This window comes from Lissotriton vulgaris, chromosome 12 (genome assembly GCF_964263255.1).
Source record: "Lissotriton vulgaris chromosome 12, aLisVul1.2, whole genome shotgun sequence".
Classification (NCBI taxonomy): Eukaryota; Metazoa; Chordata; class Amphibia; order Caudata; family Salamandridae; genus Lissotriton; species Lissotriton vulgaris.
The window spans coordinates 714,288,729-714,307,108 of NC_141700.1; the positions used below are offsets into that span (position 1 = coordinate 714,288,729).

The 18,380-nt window shown below is 44.3% G+C and overlaps 1 protein-coding gene across 1 annotated transcript in view; it reads right to left on the reverse strand.

The window, feature by feature from the left end:
- Positions 1–18,380, reverse strand: part of LOC147678095 (hydroperoxide isomerase ALOXE3-like) — a 194,875-nt gene that overhangs the window by 96,308 nt on the left and 80,187 nt on the right. Inside the window, exons 4-5 of the mRNA XM_086946570.1 lie at positions 14,961–15,083; positions 13,548–13,651 (exon numbers count right to left, since the gene is read on the reverse strand). Coding sequence (XP_086802696.1) covers positions 13,548–13,651; positions 14,961–15,083 — 227 coding nt within the window. The remainder of the gene's footprint in view (positions 1–13,547; positions 13,652–14,960; positions 15,084–18,380) is intronic.

Below are 18,380 nucleotides of genomic sequence, written 5' to 3' on the forward strand. Positions count from 1 at the left end.
CAGTGTATAGAACTTGATGCCCTGCTCACACTAGAAGAGATCAGAGGTACAATTCAGGCACCTGATGGTTTCCCCCAGGAATTTTATAAAACGTACACTGATCTTCTAAGTCCCAAACTACTTAAGATATATATGGGAGCGCTAGACAGAATTTCCCTCCCGAACTCCATGACAGAGGCCACCTTGATCATGCTTCCTAAGCTGGGTAGAGACCCTACACACACAAGTGCTTATCGGCCCGATGGCGCTACTGAACGGGGACTACAAAATACTAGCAGATGTTCTGGCAGGCAGATTTGCACCTGTCATCCCGCATTTGGTCCATCAGGACCAGAACAGATTTGTGCCAGCTTGAAGTACACCTCTTAATATTCGCAGGCTGTTACGGGTGATGCGCTGGGCTGCATTGAATTGGCCAACAGCTGGCTGAGTTGTATTGGACCTAGAGAAAGCGTTCAATTCGGTTGAATGGCCATACATATTTGAAGTACTTTGTCGCTTTGGTTTTGGGATATACATGCTGAGCTTAATTGAACTAATATATGGAGCACCAGCAGTTCGGGTCCATTGGGTGCTCTGTTTTCCAGACCCATATTGATAGAAGAGAACTAGACAGGGGTGCCCCCTTTCCCCATTGATCTATTCCTTGGCTATAGAGCCACTTGCAATAGCGCTGCGGCAAACAGCAACGGCCTGGGGGATACACCTCGGAACGATCTGCAGGCAGGTCTCACTGTATGCGGATGATATTATGCTTTATGTTAAAGATCTACAGGCGAATCCACGGATCATCCCAGACACGCTAAAACCATTTGCTTCACTATCTGGACTGGATGTGCACTGGGCTAAGTCTTGTATTTTCCCCTTTACGCCTGGGACAGATGCTCCTCACCTGGAGGTGGATGGGACTTTGGTGACATGGCAACCGGTGGCGTTCCGATATTTTGTTACACGTATTTACCACAATGATCGGGATCTCCTGGATGACAATATATCTAGAGCAGTCACAGCTTTAAAATCTGAAATTGAGCTTTGGAAAACACTTAATCTTTTAGTTAGAGGCAGGGTTGAGTTTATAAAAATGGTAATGCTGCCACACCTGCTTTATTACTTTGCTAACCACCCGATATACCTGCCAGCACCCTTCTTCCGTTCACTGGAGGGTATTATAAGGCGCAGGGAAACCCTTTTTGGGTAGCTGTTGCGCCCTACAAGTTGAAAAAATAAATAAATAAATAAATAAATAAGGGGCTTTATCTTGAACAATACGCAGTGCAGGGGAGCATTAGCAAAGTTATATTTACCTCGGTTACAAGGTAGGCTGGCTCTACCCAACATGGAGCTTAACTATCTGGCATCCCAAATACTCTGTGTTGCAAAATGGGTGGAGGAATTACATCTGGCAGACACAGCAGAATACAGGCCCTGAATACCGTGGATAGCGTTCACTTTCTCTTCCATCCATGCAATAGATCACTTGAGTCGCTTCCTCTTCTGGTGCAGATAGCTCAGAAAAGCTTTTGCAGGGCATTGCACCTTACTAGGCATGTTACACCATATGCGCCAGCCATTTTATTATTAGGTATGCCAAAAGTGGGAGGACGAGTCAAGGTGACGGACCTCACAGATTGTCAGGGGGTAGATATATCTACACTGGGAGATCTGTACATGGAGGGTGTACTGCAGCCATTTCTCTGTCTGTCTGAGGAAGAGGGCATCCCTCCAGGGCAATTCTTGAACCATGCCTCCTGGATGGCCATGTTGAGGTGGCATTGGGGAAATATCTTGCAGGAACCTCCAACACATCTCCTAATGCAGTGTGTACATGTGATGGGTATGGGGCACATCTCATAAAATGGTTCGCAGAATCAATTTGGGAACACACCTGACGGATTTATCACCATTTCAAAATCAATGGGAAACAGACATGGCGCAATCATAAACAACTACAGAATGGTCCATATTATTGGCAAGCCCCGGACAGATCCCCAGAAATGCATGTTTCAGGCTGATTCAGTTTTATGTTGCGCATAGAGCGTAACTATCCTCGGATAAGATTAATAGATATTTTAATAGAGTAGCGACATGTTGCCCACAATGTAAACAGATGGATGCTGATCTACTACATATGCTCTGGTCATGCCCCAAATTGCAAACATATTGCAATGAGGTGATCCGATCCCTGGATACCAGCACGGACAGTTGCCGCAGACATGGGAAGAGTGCATAAGAGGAATATTCCCTGGAAGTAAAAAGCATAAAGCCACTTCTAGATTTTTAGACTTGGGTTTGGTTTTGGCTAGAAGGCTTATCACAAGCTGTTGGAAGGCTGAAGATCCCCCACCAATAAAAGCATGTTTCACTCTATGATAAATGGGTCAAGGCCGAAGCAGTCTCATTAGTAAGGGAGGACAGGTTCGTTCTTCGTAAATGGAACACAATGTTGTGCACGCTCCAAGGAATGTTCACCTCGGATGACCTGCCCAACATTTCTAACACTGACTATAGTTATTCAATACAAATGTTGTGATGTGTCTCAAAATATGATCTGGAATGAGTAGTATGTTTCATATACCTCAAGCCACCTGGTATAAATATTATGATGATCAACTTTGTATAGGTATGAATGTATAATGGGTAACTTTACAATGGTCACTGACCGCTTCCCCGCGGTATACACCTGTTACAACGCATTCGTTACTCCGCACTACCATTACAACGCGACTTTTACAACGCATACCATTACAACGCATTGCGCTGGGGGGCGCTCTAGGATAGGGAATAAGTATAATTTACTATCCAACACCTTCCCTAGGGTCCACGGGGACTGGAGTTAGAATAGTAAATTATACTTACCACTATCCAGCACCTCAAAGCGCTATGCGTTGTAATGGTATGCGTTGTAATGGTCGCGTTGTAACGGTAGGTAGTTGTAATAGTATGCGTTGTAACATGGTACATCCCTTCCCCGCCTACACATATAGGCGTTCCTGCTTTCTCTCCTTGTCCCTCCAGTTGGTTGTTTTATTCTTTCAATGTTATCTCTATGGTCGCTTGATCGAAAGTTTGGTCAAAGTGACATGGTTGAGAGGAGCCATATGAGTTGTATATATAAAGCTAATATTTACACACATGGTACATTTGCTCTGTGTTTCTATAAGGAAATATACCTGAATTGGATTGACTTTATTTACATGTTAAACCAAGGGTAAGATAATTTATGACAGAGAGATAGATCAATGCTATTTATGTGTTCAAATTGCCGTTTTAAAGTGTTGAATACTCTGGTTTGGAGATTACCTACTGGTTCTTTTCAAAAATATATATCACTGTCAACTATATAACATAAGTAAAAACCTAATAAACAGATCAAACGGAAAAAAAGATCCTTAAGTGGCGAAAAGGCCGAGTTGACTTTGAGTTGCCCGATAAAGGTTCTATTACCAATTTGTATAGATGAAATGCAATATTTTGGTATATATTTTGCAAGTATGCTAACAGATCTGACAAAAAATTTACTGACATGGTTGTTTTTATGCATTAGGAAAGGTTTTTCTAATCTAGTTTTGCTTTCAAAACTAGGTTGTTAATTTACATTCTCCTATTTCGGTCTCGCATTGACAGTGCATGTGCTGTCTCTTTGAGAAATTTGTTTACAGTTTAGTGGGCCACAGCCCAACCATAGCTTACTATTTTTTAGCTGCAGTGTTGCTCCTATTTGCTTCTTTTCTGTTTTTCATGGCATGTGTGCCTCATGCTGTCTCTTGAGTTTGTCCCTCCCCAGGAGTGCGGACCACAAACTTGTGTCCTTTCACGGCTCCCGTTGTTGGTACTACGTTTTCTATTTTTTCAAGCACTCCATACAAGTTCTTGTGTTTTCAGGTCTGATATTAGTTCTGCGTTCTCCCCACCCTTCCCTGTTTCATCTCCCATCCCGGCCCTGTTTCACCTCTCTTCACCCAGCCTTGTGTCTATTTTTTTCTCCCTTTATTCAATTGTGCCCTTTACTTGCACTGATCATTTGCCCCCTTTCCCTGGCAAACAGCAGACATTACAGAGCCAGCATATCTGGCTTACTTTCTTCCCTTCCCCCAGTGGCAGCTCCCTGATAGGCAGGGCTCAATTTGCAGTTTATGGCCGGCACACCCCGGAGACATGCAGTCACACCTCAACCTTCTGCTGGCCTTGTATCACTGCTGCCTTCATCCTGGCATCGGAGAATTATCACCTCTCTGGGAAAACCAGTAACCCTGCAAGAGCAGGTCACTGCTGTAATGGCCTATTTGGGGAGGAAGCTCCTAATGTACTTTTCTGTTCCAAACAGATGCATTTTATACAGAAAGCAATACTTTTTTTCATTGCAGCAGGCTTTTTAGAAGTATTTCAAGGGGCACTCAATGCAGACCTGCGAATATTTGTTCATGATATGCCATGTTATTTTTCATTCAGCCATCTTGACAAACTAAACGTCCAGTAAGAGTACTGCTATTTTTCTTTTTTGTTTCTCAGCAGAGCACCAGGATTTGCTCCTCAAGCAGTACATCCAAGTTGTGTCCATATCACCGTAGGATGTATTTACCCTGGAACAAAGCAGTGGGGAGACAGCGCTGGTGGCAGCTGAATTGATTCGAGAACAATCAGCCTAATTCATGAAGCTGAATTCGGCTCGCAAAGGGCCAGATTCTGAGAATCTTGCCCTTTGCGAGTGAGAATTTTGCATTTGGGATTCATCATCCCAAATGCAAAAATCGTAAATTGCGTTTTCGCAAATTAGCGATGGATTACATTTAAGGAATCTCTATTTGAGATTCCTTAAATGCAATTCATCATCCATTTAAAAATTGCGAAATCGCAATTTCGGGCCGCTATTTACCGCGAGGTCAAACCTCGTGGTAAATAGCGATAACTCAGAAAAATGCTTTTAAAAGCATTTTTCCGAGTTGCATGTTGCACACACACATGTCCTTTCGACATGTGTATGCGCAACCCCTGTTCATATTAGCATTTAAGAGGTGCTACAGGGTGTCCTTTGGACACCCCTGGCACCCTTTCAATCGCTATCTTATTTGCGATTAGCTAATTGCTAATCGCAAATAAGGAATACTCCCCATTCATTCCTATAGGCCTTTTGGCCCATAGGAATGAATGGGGAGTAGCAGCCTGATTCATCATACTCCCGTTTTGCGAGCCCCTAATAGCGATTCATAGCGAATCGCTATTAAGGACTCGCAAAACGGGATTCATGTAGGAATATGCAAAAAAAATGCGATTCCTACTAATTCCTTATTTGCGATTAGCAAATTGCTAATCACAAATAAGGAATAACTCCCCATTCATTCCTATGGGCCAAAAGGCCCATAGGAATGAATGGGGAGTATTCCTTATTTGCGATTAGCAATTAGCTAATCGCAAATAAGATAGCGATTGAAAGGGTGCCAGGGGTGTCCAAAGGACACCCTGTAGCACCTCTTAAATGCTAATATGAACAGGGGTTGCGCACACACATGTCCAAAGGGCATGTGTGTGTGCAACATGCAACTCGGAAAAATGCTTTTAAAAGCATTTTTCTGAGTTATCGCTATTTACCACGAGGTTTGACCTCGCGGTAAATAGCGGCCCGAAATTGCGATTTCGCAATTTTTAAATGGATGATGAATTGCATTTAAGGAATCTCAAATAGAGATTCCTTAAATGTAATCCATCGCTAATTTGCGAAAACGCAATTTACGATTTTTGCATTTGGGATGATGAATCCCAAATGCAAAATTCTCACTCGCAAAGGGCCAGATTCTCAGAATCTGGCCCTTTGCGAGCCGAATTCAGCTCCATGAATTAGGCTGTTATTCCTTATTTGTGATTAGCAATTTGCTAATCGCAAATAAGGAATTAGTAGGAATCGCATTTTTTTTGCATATTCCTACATGAATCCCGTTTTGCGAGTCCTTAATAGCGATTCGCTATGAATTCTCTATTAGGGGCTCGCAAAACGGGAGTATGATGAATCAGGCTGCTAGTCTATTAGCTCGAGCATGCAGGATCAAATGCTGGCTTTCTGCAGAGGGTAAGGTCATAATGGCCTGTGAGATTTATTGCTCTAGTGCACATTCAGCCCAGAGCTCTGACTCTGTAATGACACTGTTCAAAACGGTCTCTGCTTCTAGGCACCTCTGCTCATTTACGTTCAGATTTTGGGTATCTGCTCCTTTGAGCAGGTTCCAGTGCTCATCTCCGGTCATCTCTGATGCCCCCACCCCCCGCCCCCAGTCCTTCTGCAAAGGATGCTGAGGAATCAGAGAACCTCTCATTGAGCCAGGCATGTCTCCCTTGGAAGCCATGGTGGTCTGCACCCAGTGGCATCATGCACAATGATGGGCCCCCACGCGGAATGTGAACAGGGGCCCCTCAGTCACACATGTATCACTGATGGTCATTGGCCTTAGGCCGGATTGGGCCCCTCCGAAGGGCTGATGTATGTTCCTAATGTCACACCATTGCTTTGCCTGCCCAACTCTAATAAAAGCACCAGAAAGATACACTTTTATGACTTTAGGTTCATTTTACTTAGGGACATCTTTCTGTAGGTGTCACATCATGGTGATTTAACGGTGTACAAGTGGTGGACGTTGCAGAGTCCTCCGCAAACCTGCTGAGTCACGGTTTCTTTTTCGGTCAGCTACAGAACTGCATAGGAGGGCAGAGATATATTCAGTGATTATTAAATTAAGATTTTTTTTAAAGTCACTGAATTGCTTATATCTCCCCGAAAGTTCAAACCACCACAGGTTGGGGGGGGGCGGGGGGGGCATTTTTTCTCAAGGTGCGTGCCTTGATTTATAACCCAAGAGCCCAGAGCTTATTCACAGCAACACATACCACTTTTTTGGTTTTACATATAAGCTTGCCAGAGGTGTTTGTTGTTGTTTTTACAGGAGGCTGTTGAGGACTGTACCAAATAGTGTGCAATTTCTATTTGCACCTTTGAAGTGATGCTGTATTAATCGTTAGCAAACACAGCCTGGGTGACTTCAGATACCATGAGGGTTCACACAGCCTGCGAGTGTCCTGTGGGAGATTTGGCAGGATGGTGGAGAGGTATCCAGGTGAGACATAAGGAGTTTTCAAAATGAAACCAGTATCGGAAAAGCTAATATGTTTTAGAGCAGCTTGGGTAAAAGTTATTTTTAAAAAACCTCATACACACTTTTTTTACCATCGTGCATCACAGCAGTTTGTTTTTATAACTTTCAAGGCATTTTTTAATGAATTTAGTCATGTCGCACAGAAGCAACGCTGCTCTACAACATGGGTAAGAGACATTGGGAAAAAGTCAGAAGATCCTTCGTAGGCGAGGTCTATTGGCTTTGCCAATGTATGTTTTTTTACACTTTATAAAACATATTTCATATTTAATCAGGATATAAACATGGGTGATTGATTATTTGACACACAGTTGGAGACTACCCCGACTATGGATGTTTTAAAACGTGTGGCACGAATGCCAACAAATGAAGCATTTGTTCACAGTATGGGCAGATGGCAAAGAGAAGGGAGGAAAGAAAGACCACAGGACCTGGCCTTAGGACAGATAATGGGAGAGCAACACATGGGATAGGAGATGAATTTTTGGAGCAGCCATTTAGTCTCAGATGAAGCAGATAGTTTACAGCTCTTGTAGCAAGGGCTCTTCCCTTTGGGAATCATTTGAACTTGAAGGGAAAGAGAACTGGAAGTGATGTCACTGTGGTGAGGAGTCAGTGAAGGCAGGCAATGGCAGGGCCAAGATGGCAAGCAAAAGTCCTTGAGCAGGGGGACTAAAAAATACAAGAATGCTGCTTAGGGTGATATAACATCACCCATTGACATTCTTTTGATATTGAACATAGTTCAACGAATATCGACCTCTAAACATTATTTTTGTGTTTTCACATTGAAGTGTAACCTAGTTTTAACGGGATAATGTCAAATTTCTACATTCCTATGTGGTTGCTTATGAAACTGCAGCTTCATCATACATGTTTTGCCACAAGAATAGAGAAAAATGCAACTGTAAAGATTGCAAAACAATGTTTACATCCATGATGCTTAAAACTCCTCCCAGATATTTAGATTCAGGCTATTTTGTACTATGTGAAGTTGCTGGAAATTCTGTGTCAATTCTATTTAGCTATGGTTGTTGTAAATGTAAACATTATTTGTAGTGTTCAGTTGTGACCACTGTTGTACCTCGCTCTCCAGAATCATGTAATGCAGACAAAAAATAAATATAGAACACAATTTTGTAATGAGGATCCCATTTGTGCATTGGTAGCTTTTCGTTCATATTTGGAATCCGCCATAAGGCAGCATACATAGAATGGGCGGGTGTCAGCACAGTTCAGCCACTAGCTTTGTTCCCAATGTCATTCACCTTTTGGTTCAGTCAGCAGCACAGCCATTTATTGTATGAGGTACTATGCAGAGTGGGTGACATTTTGTTGCCTTACTTATAAGCTTGCACTGGTGAGTGGTGAATATCAGAAAGCAAAGGAGTTCTCTTCTGTGGCTAACACATAAGCTCACCACTTCATGCCATTGTGTGTGGCACAAGTGGTGTGGCTAGAGAAGGCAGCACAGCCCTCACAGGATGAGCGATTGCAGCAGATAAAAAATTCACCTAGAGCCCCACAGTGTTCAATGGGCTTAAACCCAAACCAACAAGGCCACCATAGTTTTACAAGTCAAGGACACTGTGTACATAGATGTGCAAATATTGCTCGGATTAGAATTCCCTAGAAAAAACAGAATCTAAGAGGTGTTTGATAAAACAGTAAACATTTATTCTGTTGGCAACCTTCTTATATACAAAATACAAGCAGTAAAGGTTTTCCAGCATACCATATATGGTGAGGAAAGTTGGATGCTGCGTTAGAGTCATAAAGTAATGGTCTAATGGTTACTATAGATAGGTCTCAACCTTGCATGGACACAGTGTAGCCAGTGGTGAACATGTCCATATGCCCAGCATGGGGAGCGTATGATCACTACGTGTGCTAGGTCCTGATTGGCTATATGTTCCTAACTCATTTGGCATCTTCCTTTATGGGGTTTTTCAGAAATGTTCATACTAGGCCTGGGCATAGTTTGCAGAGTTTTGCTACGCGGAACTCCACAAAGTTACAAAAAAACTCTGTGAAGTTCTGCAAGTGGCAGAGTGTAGTGCAAACTGCTGTTTGCTATGGTCTTTGTTGAACCTGGCCCTTTTTTGGCTGGTTCACCCCGAAACTTTTTGCTTTTCCCTAGCCTGTTTCTGTAACCTGGTGTTGGTGATTTTAGGCCTCTGCGCACTTTTCCACTGTGGTACAGTGTAAAGTGCGTGAGCTCTCTGTGTGTGTGGTGAGAGTGACCTGCCCTCCCACAGGAATGCATGGGGAATATGTGTTACCATGATAGTTCCTGATGTGTGGGGAGTCGAGGGTCGAGTTTGGTATGTGCGAACTCGTGAGATTGAATGCTGCGCAATGATGTATGCAGCATGAATGTGTTTAGTGTAGAAGTGCCATTTCTAGAAGGTGGCATATTTGTGTAATTTGTGTCTGGCGTGTGATTGGCTGGAGCTGGCTGGTGAGCCTGGCTCCAAGAGTCTGGGTGAGTCTGCCCCTGTGGTGAATGGAGTGATTAGCATGCTGATGTGAGGGGAGGGGTGCACCTGGGCCTAAATAGGGCTGGGCTTTCCCCACACAATGCTGGCTCCACCCCCTGTGGTGCGTCTGATGTCCCTAGCCTGGCCAGTGAAAGGAGTTCCCTATAACCAGTTGTAGCTGGTTCTCACATTGCCTGCACCCTGCTAGACAAAGGATTTTACTGTATAAAAAGGGGCTGTGTCCCCTTACAAAATGTTCTTGTTTGCCAACTTGAATCCTGCCAGGGGCGTGCTGCTGCTTGGACCCAGGGGAAGGCTTGCCTCCCTGGGCCCTGCCCAGCCTCTGGACTCCTGAAGGACTTTGTTGTTTTATATTTCACCCTAGCACCTGGGAGCGCTTTATTTTGTATTCTAAGCGCCTAGGAGCGCTTTATATCGCTCTAGCGCCTGGGAGCGCTTTATTTTTAGCTACTTGATTGCTGGCAGGTGCCCACCCTACTTGCCCCGTGCTTTACGATCCTTTAATTATTTTTATATGGCGAGGGTGCCCACCCCTCGTGTTACACCCGTGTTTCACCGCCACTGGCCCGGAGATCGATACGGAGGCGCTGCGCCCGCCTCCTTGCCAAGGGCCTCGCTGCCATTGGTGGCCCTCAGCACAGGAAGTCAGGCAGGCCGGGGGGCGGGACTGTGGGACAGCCGGAAGCATCCGGTCGTTCCTGCCCGGGGCTCCCGAGTGCAGGGAGGGCCCCGGACTTCTGCCAGCAGCCAGCAAGGGAGAGCCCCGTGAGCAAAGACCGGTGTAGTGAGACGGCGGGGCTCTCATGAGGAGAGAGACCCCCGCCAGCACCGTTGACCATCCTGTGGACGGGCGCAAGGCCATGACCAGTGCTTGCCCCGCCGTGACAACTGGAGGAGCCTTTCTCCCGCCGAGAGCCGGTAAGTGTAGACGGCTGGGGCGGGGGGGGGGGGAAAGGCCACACATGCGCCTAGGCACCAGAGTGGTGCCCCTTCTCCCGAGCGGCCCCATCGAGCAGCGAGCCGCTCCAACTGTGGGGCATGGTTCTTTTAGAGCCCAGTGGGGCTCCAACCCGGGCCCATATTTGTTAAGAAGTCCCTGTGAGGGGCTTGGGGGCCCAGTTGTTTAGTACGAGGCCCCAGAGCTGAAGGGGAATTTTGAGTGTTCAGAGTGGCCCTATTAACAGCGGGCTGCTCCTACCTATGGGGGCAATGTTATTTGTAGAGCCTGTGGGCTCCAACGATGGGCATGTTTGGTGTCAGAGCCTGTGTGGCTCCAGCAGTGGGTGCAGTGAGGGCCCCTGTCGCAGTTCGCTGTTTCTCAGCTGCCCAGCAAGTAGTGGGCAGCTGCACCGTTTAGGCGCAATTTGAGAAAGAGAGTCCCTGTGTGTGACAGAGATGGCACAGTGGTGCCAGGCCTGCTACAGCTGCGCAGCACTTAGTGCCAGCTGCAACATTTAGGCCCTGTTACTGTTCCCAGCTGCAACGTTTAGGTTTGTGCCGGTGGCGCACCCCTGACTGGCGCTGCATTGGCAGCGCACCCTGACAGTCTGGACACAGGGCTTTTTGAGTCCCCTTGTTGGATGGCCAGTTGGCCAGGGGGCTGGTATGTGGGTAGGGCGCAAGGCCCTAAGGTGATTTTTGCGCAATGTGATTTTACTATGTTTATGATGGTAATTGCCTAATGTGATTTTTGCGCGATGTGATTTTACTATGTTATGATGGTAATTGCCTAATGTGTTTTATGGGCTAGAGTGATGTGGTGCTAGGAAATGTAATGCATTTAGTATGTTTTACGCACCCTGTATTGATACCTCTAGAGTTGGTTTTATCTATAGAGGTTTATGTTAGTAAGATTATGGTTCACTGTGTGATTTACGCCCCTAAATGTGATTTATTCTTAGGAGGCAGAGTCTAATGTGTTTAGACTAGTGAGAGATTGCCTACTGTAATTATACTGTTTATGCCTAAATGTGATTGCTGCGTAATGTGCTTTGCCTTTATGCTTGTGCTATACTTCTAAAGACGCTCATGCTTAGAAGTTTGCCTTGCCTAGTATGCTATACTAGTGAGCTTTTGTCCCTGCGTGATCTAGGCATACGGTTATTAGTATTGTGTAGTGTGTTCCTACCTGTTACCAGTGGTTATTGGTTGTGGTCTATAATTGTTATTTTGTGCTACACTTATTCTATGTTCTAGAAGTGCTATTTCTGCTAAGTGTTGATTCTGACAGTGGCCCATGTGGCCCTGTCCTGGTGTAAATGCCAGTTGGCACAATGTATATTGTGTGATTACTATCTAATGTGTTTTGACAATACAAAAGTTATTTTTATATAACCTTGTGTGGAGTTCCTTTTGTGGTGTGCCTAGGATGTTGTTGCTGTTGTGTGCGTGCGCAAATGCTTTACACATTGCCTCCGGGATAAGCCTGTCTGCTCGTGCCAAGCTACCAAGGGGGTGAGCAGGGGTTATCTTGGCGTGTGACTCCCTTGCCCTGACTAGAATGGTGGTTTCTGCCTGGCTTTGGCGTAATCCTTAGCTAACCAGAAATCCCAGTTCTAACAGTCTTCCTGCCACTCGGGTATAAATTCTACCCAAGCGGCAGCTTGTGCTCGCAACCTTACCATTTGCGAGCACAATCAGAGAAAAAACTCTGCTGCACTACGCAAAGCTGAGTTTCCTGCACTCTGTGAGTTCACCACCCAGGCCTATTTCATACCTGCTCCGGCCATGTGTGCTTTATTGGGGCTATCTCCCCATACCATTATGATGTCGGTGTGCCTATCTGTGGGATTGATCAAGTGTTTCCTACCCAAGTTTTTGCCTGCCAGCTATGAATCCTCCCACCTCTGACCCATCAATCAGTAATCCTGGGCATAGTTCGCAGAACTTGTTTGACTACGTACTTGCATGTAGCGGTACATGTGGAGTTCAATAAGGATGGTTCTATTATTGAGGACGCTAGTTCATTTTTATTGATAAACACATCAATATCCATGCTAACACATATTAAATTATTTCCTCCAACAGGAGCGAGAGGTTAGCTTGTAAGGCGTGGTACAGTGAGTCGCATCTGTGGAAGCAATATTTGGTGAGTAATAACGTGGAAGTGGGTACAGAGTCCTAAGTATCAACGGTGTGCTTGTGAGCAGAGTAATGGATGCTGCCAGCCGAATACATCTCCAAGAGGAGCGGGTGTGACTTAACGGCCAGAGCTGCCCACTTGGAACTTGGAATGTGGTTCAAGTCCCATTGTCAGCTCAATAACCTGCAATTCTGAAAAAATCATCTAATCTCCAGGTGTCTAATTAACTGAATCTGACCCTATGTAATGCAACTGGTGCTAGTTTAAAGCAGTTGAATGCCCCAGGGCCACATAGTGCTATGTAAAACTGAAATCAAAAGGCTTGTCCTTCACACAAACACACACACAGCTTCTAAGGCTATTTCTGAAGTTAAGAGATGGTGTGGTCCTGCTGTTCAGCCTGACCAAGGTCCTTGCATTTTAATGCATGGTATTTTTCAGTTCCAGTCAGAGAAAGTCCTGTGTGTTCAAATTTGCATATGTAATGGGTTACAAAGGTGTATACATCACAGTGCTGAACCAGATTAAACAGTGATGTACCTAAAACTTTCAAGTGCCATGCTCACTCTTTTCTCTGCTATCTACAATCAAACACTCAAGTATCCAACGAGCAGGAAAAGGAGGCAACAAAGGTAGATTTTGAATAGATAACAAGCCCACCAACAAGCAAATATTGATAAATCCCCTTGTTTATAATGGTAATCCTTAAATTGTAACTAAATTGTAAAGAGTTCTGGAGTGCCAGCAAGCCTCAAAAATCAGATTGCTTAATGTGAACTTGAAACACACAATGTACACACTGTGTTGGTAAATAAAATGTCCTACCTGAAGTAGCAGTTCTATAAGCCCAAAAAACCCTCTTGATGTCTTCAAGTGATTTCCAGGATTCCTCATGACTAATAAATCCTTTCAGTTTGAATTCCAGAATTCTAAGAGCATGAGAAAAGTTGGTTTTTACTAAGAACCATCACATTACGATAAGTATAAAGCATAATGGAAAGTTTATTTGAACAAGGTCTTCTGTGGATTTTAAAAGGTGGATTTTGCCAACCATGAATGCTGTTGCTATTTTGAATATTTCCAGATTGTGACAAAGCACTACACATTTGAAGAGAAGCTTTGAAGTGGTAACTATGCTGGAATAAAGAGGAATAACAATATATGAAATACGTCTTTTCTGAAGTGAGGAAAGAGTGAGATGCAAATATTATCCAATGCAAGAATATTTCTAGGATAAAGTGTAATGACTGTAAGGCTCGGGCAGGGGCTTAGAAGGACTCAGACGTAGCAACAATACATTCACTGAAATGATTACTGATAACATGGAAGCAGAGGATTTAACATCAGTTCAGTTCAAAGAAATCATGAGTCACCTACAACTGTGATAGTGGCTAGAACGAAAGACAAAGACTGCCTAATAAATCAGGCCTGGTTCATTAGGAGTCAAAACTGACAGGGAACAGGAGACAGCCTTGTTGGTGTTTCTATCTTGGTTATTATGCCGAATGGTGTCTAGCAAAATAGGTCAATTTGTAGTATTGGCCAAGTACTGTTGCCTGAAGTTGACTACTGTTGATAATGGGTGCTTGTCATCTTCTGTTCGCTCACTAGCTGAGTGTCTGTAAGCCTTGGTGTGTACCCCTTATGTTTAGGTCAATGGGCAGTAAGTTCAGCTATGCCTTTAAGAATAGCAGAGGAAGCCTTAAAGATCGACTTGAAATATATAGAGTGCAACTACTTAATTAACAGAGCCATCGATCTGGGTAATTATTTAGCCAATTCAAGGAGAAAGGAAACATGTAGATAAGAGTTAAATAATGCTAGTGCATAACATGCACGCGTCATAACTATGAATGCTTAGATGGCAAACAGTGAAGGGTATATTTTAGAGTTATGACAGAATGAGATTAAAAATAAGACCAACTGTTCTTTCGCTCACTCTTCATTCCAAATGGAGTGGATGCAATTTTAAAATGTGTTCAAGAAAATGGCTGCCTATTTCTTCCACGGTTCTTAAAGCAGGAACCATGCATTGTGAAGACTGGGCAGTCCATGGTAGCAACTAGAGTAAAAAGAACTTGACATTCTAAAACAAAACCTTACTTGAGTCATGCATGATTTCAATAGCAAGAGGCCACTCTTACTCTCTTATAAGAAGTCCAATTGCTACAGAGGGTACGACTCCCTTTAAAGCACCATCGTACATTTGTTCCGACCATCATAACACTCAATACTTACGAAACGCCCGTTGTGAGGGCAACATGTAGTATTTTGGTAATGGAGTATTTAATGTTTGAGTCTAGTTCCTTGACGTCACCTGCATCAATGCATCTGGGAAAGGCTTTGTGGTACACTTTCCACCTGGCAGAGATCGAAGGAGAGAAAAGACAGGAGAACAGTGTCAATGAATACTTCAGTCGGGAACAGGGTTCTAGAAACCTGCCTTATATGCACAGCAAATGGCTGCCATTTGTGTCACAATTTGTTATCCAATGAACGACAACAAGAAACTAAGACATTAAAAGAAAGTATCTGTGTGAGAGTGAAGGGTATGGGCAGAGGTAGGGGTGTTTGGTGTAGTAAGCAATTGAGCTGTGTTTGACTGGAGTGTGAGCTTTAGTCAAACAACAACCACAATCCTTGTCATGATGAGGCACGAGCAAGCCTTAAATTAACCTGTGCTCAACCCCTGGAGGCTTGGCACAGAGCAGGCAGGCTTAACTCAGAAGCGATGTGTAGAGTATTTGCGCAACACTTTGTAATATAAGGTCTTTACTACCCTTCCTTCTTTTCACCCTGTCTTCCTTTCTTGTTCAGCCTAGGAACACTTAGAATGTTCATTGATGTCATAGAATGTGGTGTGACTGATGTGTGACAGTTGAGTCCTGGCTGAGCTCAAGGAAACAGCTCCTGGTGGGGCGTACTTTAAGCTTAATTACCATCTTGGCCCTACCTTAACCTTCTTGTAACTTAACTACAAATAAAGATATAACTTGTAACCTATGACTTATCATCTTGAAGATTCTTACTTGTAACACACTTCAAATGGTAATAAAGTAAAAAATTCCACACAAAAAGGATCCCACACCAAGTTAGAAAAAGAGTTTAAATAATAAAACAAGACCAGAAATGACAAAAATACAATTAGAAAAACGAGAGATTTGAAATGTTAAAGATTGTATTGAAAATAGAGCCCAAAAGGACACAGTACCAACTGTGATTATCTGGTCGCGCCGGGAGGGCTTTTGGTTGCTTGGCGTCAGTTCCGATGGAGCTGGCAGTTGGGTGGCGAGGCTTTGCGTCACTCGCCGTACATTGCCATAAGGCTGGCAGCTGTGAGGTGAGGCTTTGTGGGGCTTCACATCTGTTCCAATGGGGACCACAGCTGGGCTTGGCAGAAGGATCTTCAGGCCCACTTCCAAATGTCCAGGACTGGGTTGGCACCACTTGGGAGGGAAAGACTCAGATGGCAGAGTCCAGGTGTTGGGTTCAATGTTGCTGAAAACCTGGTGTGTACCTGTAGCTTCTGATCAGGAGGCCAACCAGCTAGCCCTTGCAAGTCACTCTGGGTTCAAGAGATACAAGAGCAGTCCTCACCCAGGCAAGAGGGCAGCAGTCCTCCAATGCAGCAGTCCTCCAGAGTGGTAGTCCTTTCAGCAGCACAACAATGCTCACTGTCAGAGTATCCATGGTCCAGAAGTGTACTGAAGAGGTGGTGTCTGAGATCCAATATGTATACATGGTGGAGGGTCATTCAGGAACCTCCCTTTGATGTCCCAGTGCATCCTGCCTTCCCTACCCTGGCTTCAGACTACATAAAGGGGGAAGCATCCCTTTGTGTGGAGGAAGGACACTGCCTATTCAAATGTGAGTGGGGCTGTGCTCAGCACCTCCCTCTCATCCTCCCTGTGATGGCCCATCTATGCATACCTAAGCTCTCTATTGTGAGTGGCTGTCTACGACTAGCGAGTACGATCTATGGTGTGACAGAGGGCCGCACAGATGCCATAAGGATTGCAGTAGGGAGTCGGTGGGTCAGAGATTGTTTAAGGAGGTCTAAAATAATGCTAATTAAATGGGCAAGCATTTATTTGCAGGTTAATAAATGCTGCCTATTTATTTAACATTTTATTCTGAATACTGGTGCTCAGCAACTATACAGCTGCTTGGGCTGTTGTTATTCACCAGGGGGCTGCATGTAAAGGTCAAGAGGACCGCAAGCGCCTTCTGGGCCGTCCTTTAAGTATCACTGGTTTGGGAGGAATACACATTCTAACTGCCGACTACACCCAGTCATGTGACCCAGAGACAGGCTGCAAGTAGTAAATGGCTAAGGCAGGAAAATGCCAAATTTCTAAAAGTCTCCCAAAGGGCACATTTCTCTGCGCCCAACTGTCGCACTGCTGAACAAGGAAATCCTTCCTTAGTGAAACTCTTCCTCCAAAGTTACAACATTTTTATCAGTTCATCAATCTTAATCCAAAACCTTTTGCCATACGTCTTCATTTATACTTCACCACCACGGAGACAGTATGTTTGCGCTATGATTGTTTCTGTGAAAAATACTGAATTGGGCTTCACAAATTATTAGAGACCTCAGTCTAGTGTTTAATTGCATGTATTATCAGAAGACTGCAACTTGAGAAGCAGGGTTTCTTGATGAGCACAGCAGGATCTACAGTCAAAAAGGCTTGTACTGGATATTACCATCATGCAGAAGGTTCCGTAGTGTAGAGGAAATGGTAAGTAGTGTGCAGACTGAGAATCAGTTCTGGAAGGAAAGTCCTGACTGAAGGAAGCTCCAAGACTAGCTATCAGCTGAGCACAAGACACTCCGAGCCCAACAGATGAAGTACATTGCCAGCAATAGCGCATAATGGCTTGATGACTTCAGTTGCCACCTTATACTGCTCAACCAGTATTTTGCACCTATGTAGAGTTTGTAGTAGTGTATTTGTAAAGTTCATGGGACAAGCCTCCCATGAAGCCAGGTGGTGATCCCCCCATGTCAGACTCTGCACCGATGTAGAGGGTAGCCTCTTCATGTCCAGGGAACCCTGGGAAATGCAGTGCAGCAGGTCACCTTGCCACAGCAGTGAGGTGAGTGTGCATGGTGGATGTATTAAGACAGCATACCGTTTAAACAGTTGCATGAGTTACTTTCAAAAGGTTAGTTTTGAGGGAGGTGATGCAACAACCCAATATACAGTCAAAATACAGTCAAGAATATTACAGAATTCCCAAATGCAAATTGAAACTCAAGATCATTGACAATTCTAAGGAGCTGAATCATTCAACAAGCACATGCACCAAATAGACAATTAAAACAGAGTATGGTGTCAGCCACGGTGATAAGTATACAAGTGTCGCAATGGAAGGTCACTTTCCTTACCCTGCTGGTGCCAACTAAAGAAACATACCTAATTCAAGCATGGACAATGCTTCGGTCTGGCATGTTGGTAACATTTTGCCAGGACAACACCTTGCCTAACATTTTTTCTCATGCTTTTTGAAGAGAGGGCAAACCTACAGTATGGGGGGAGGACTATGCTTGGTGATTCTGAGAAACTGGTTTGTTGGTTGAGGGTGGATAAATCCTACTAACACAACAACCACAATCCTCGACAAGGTGACACACAAAATGTCACTAAATAAACC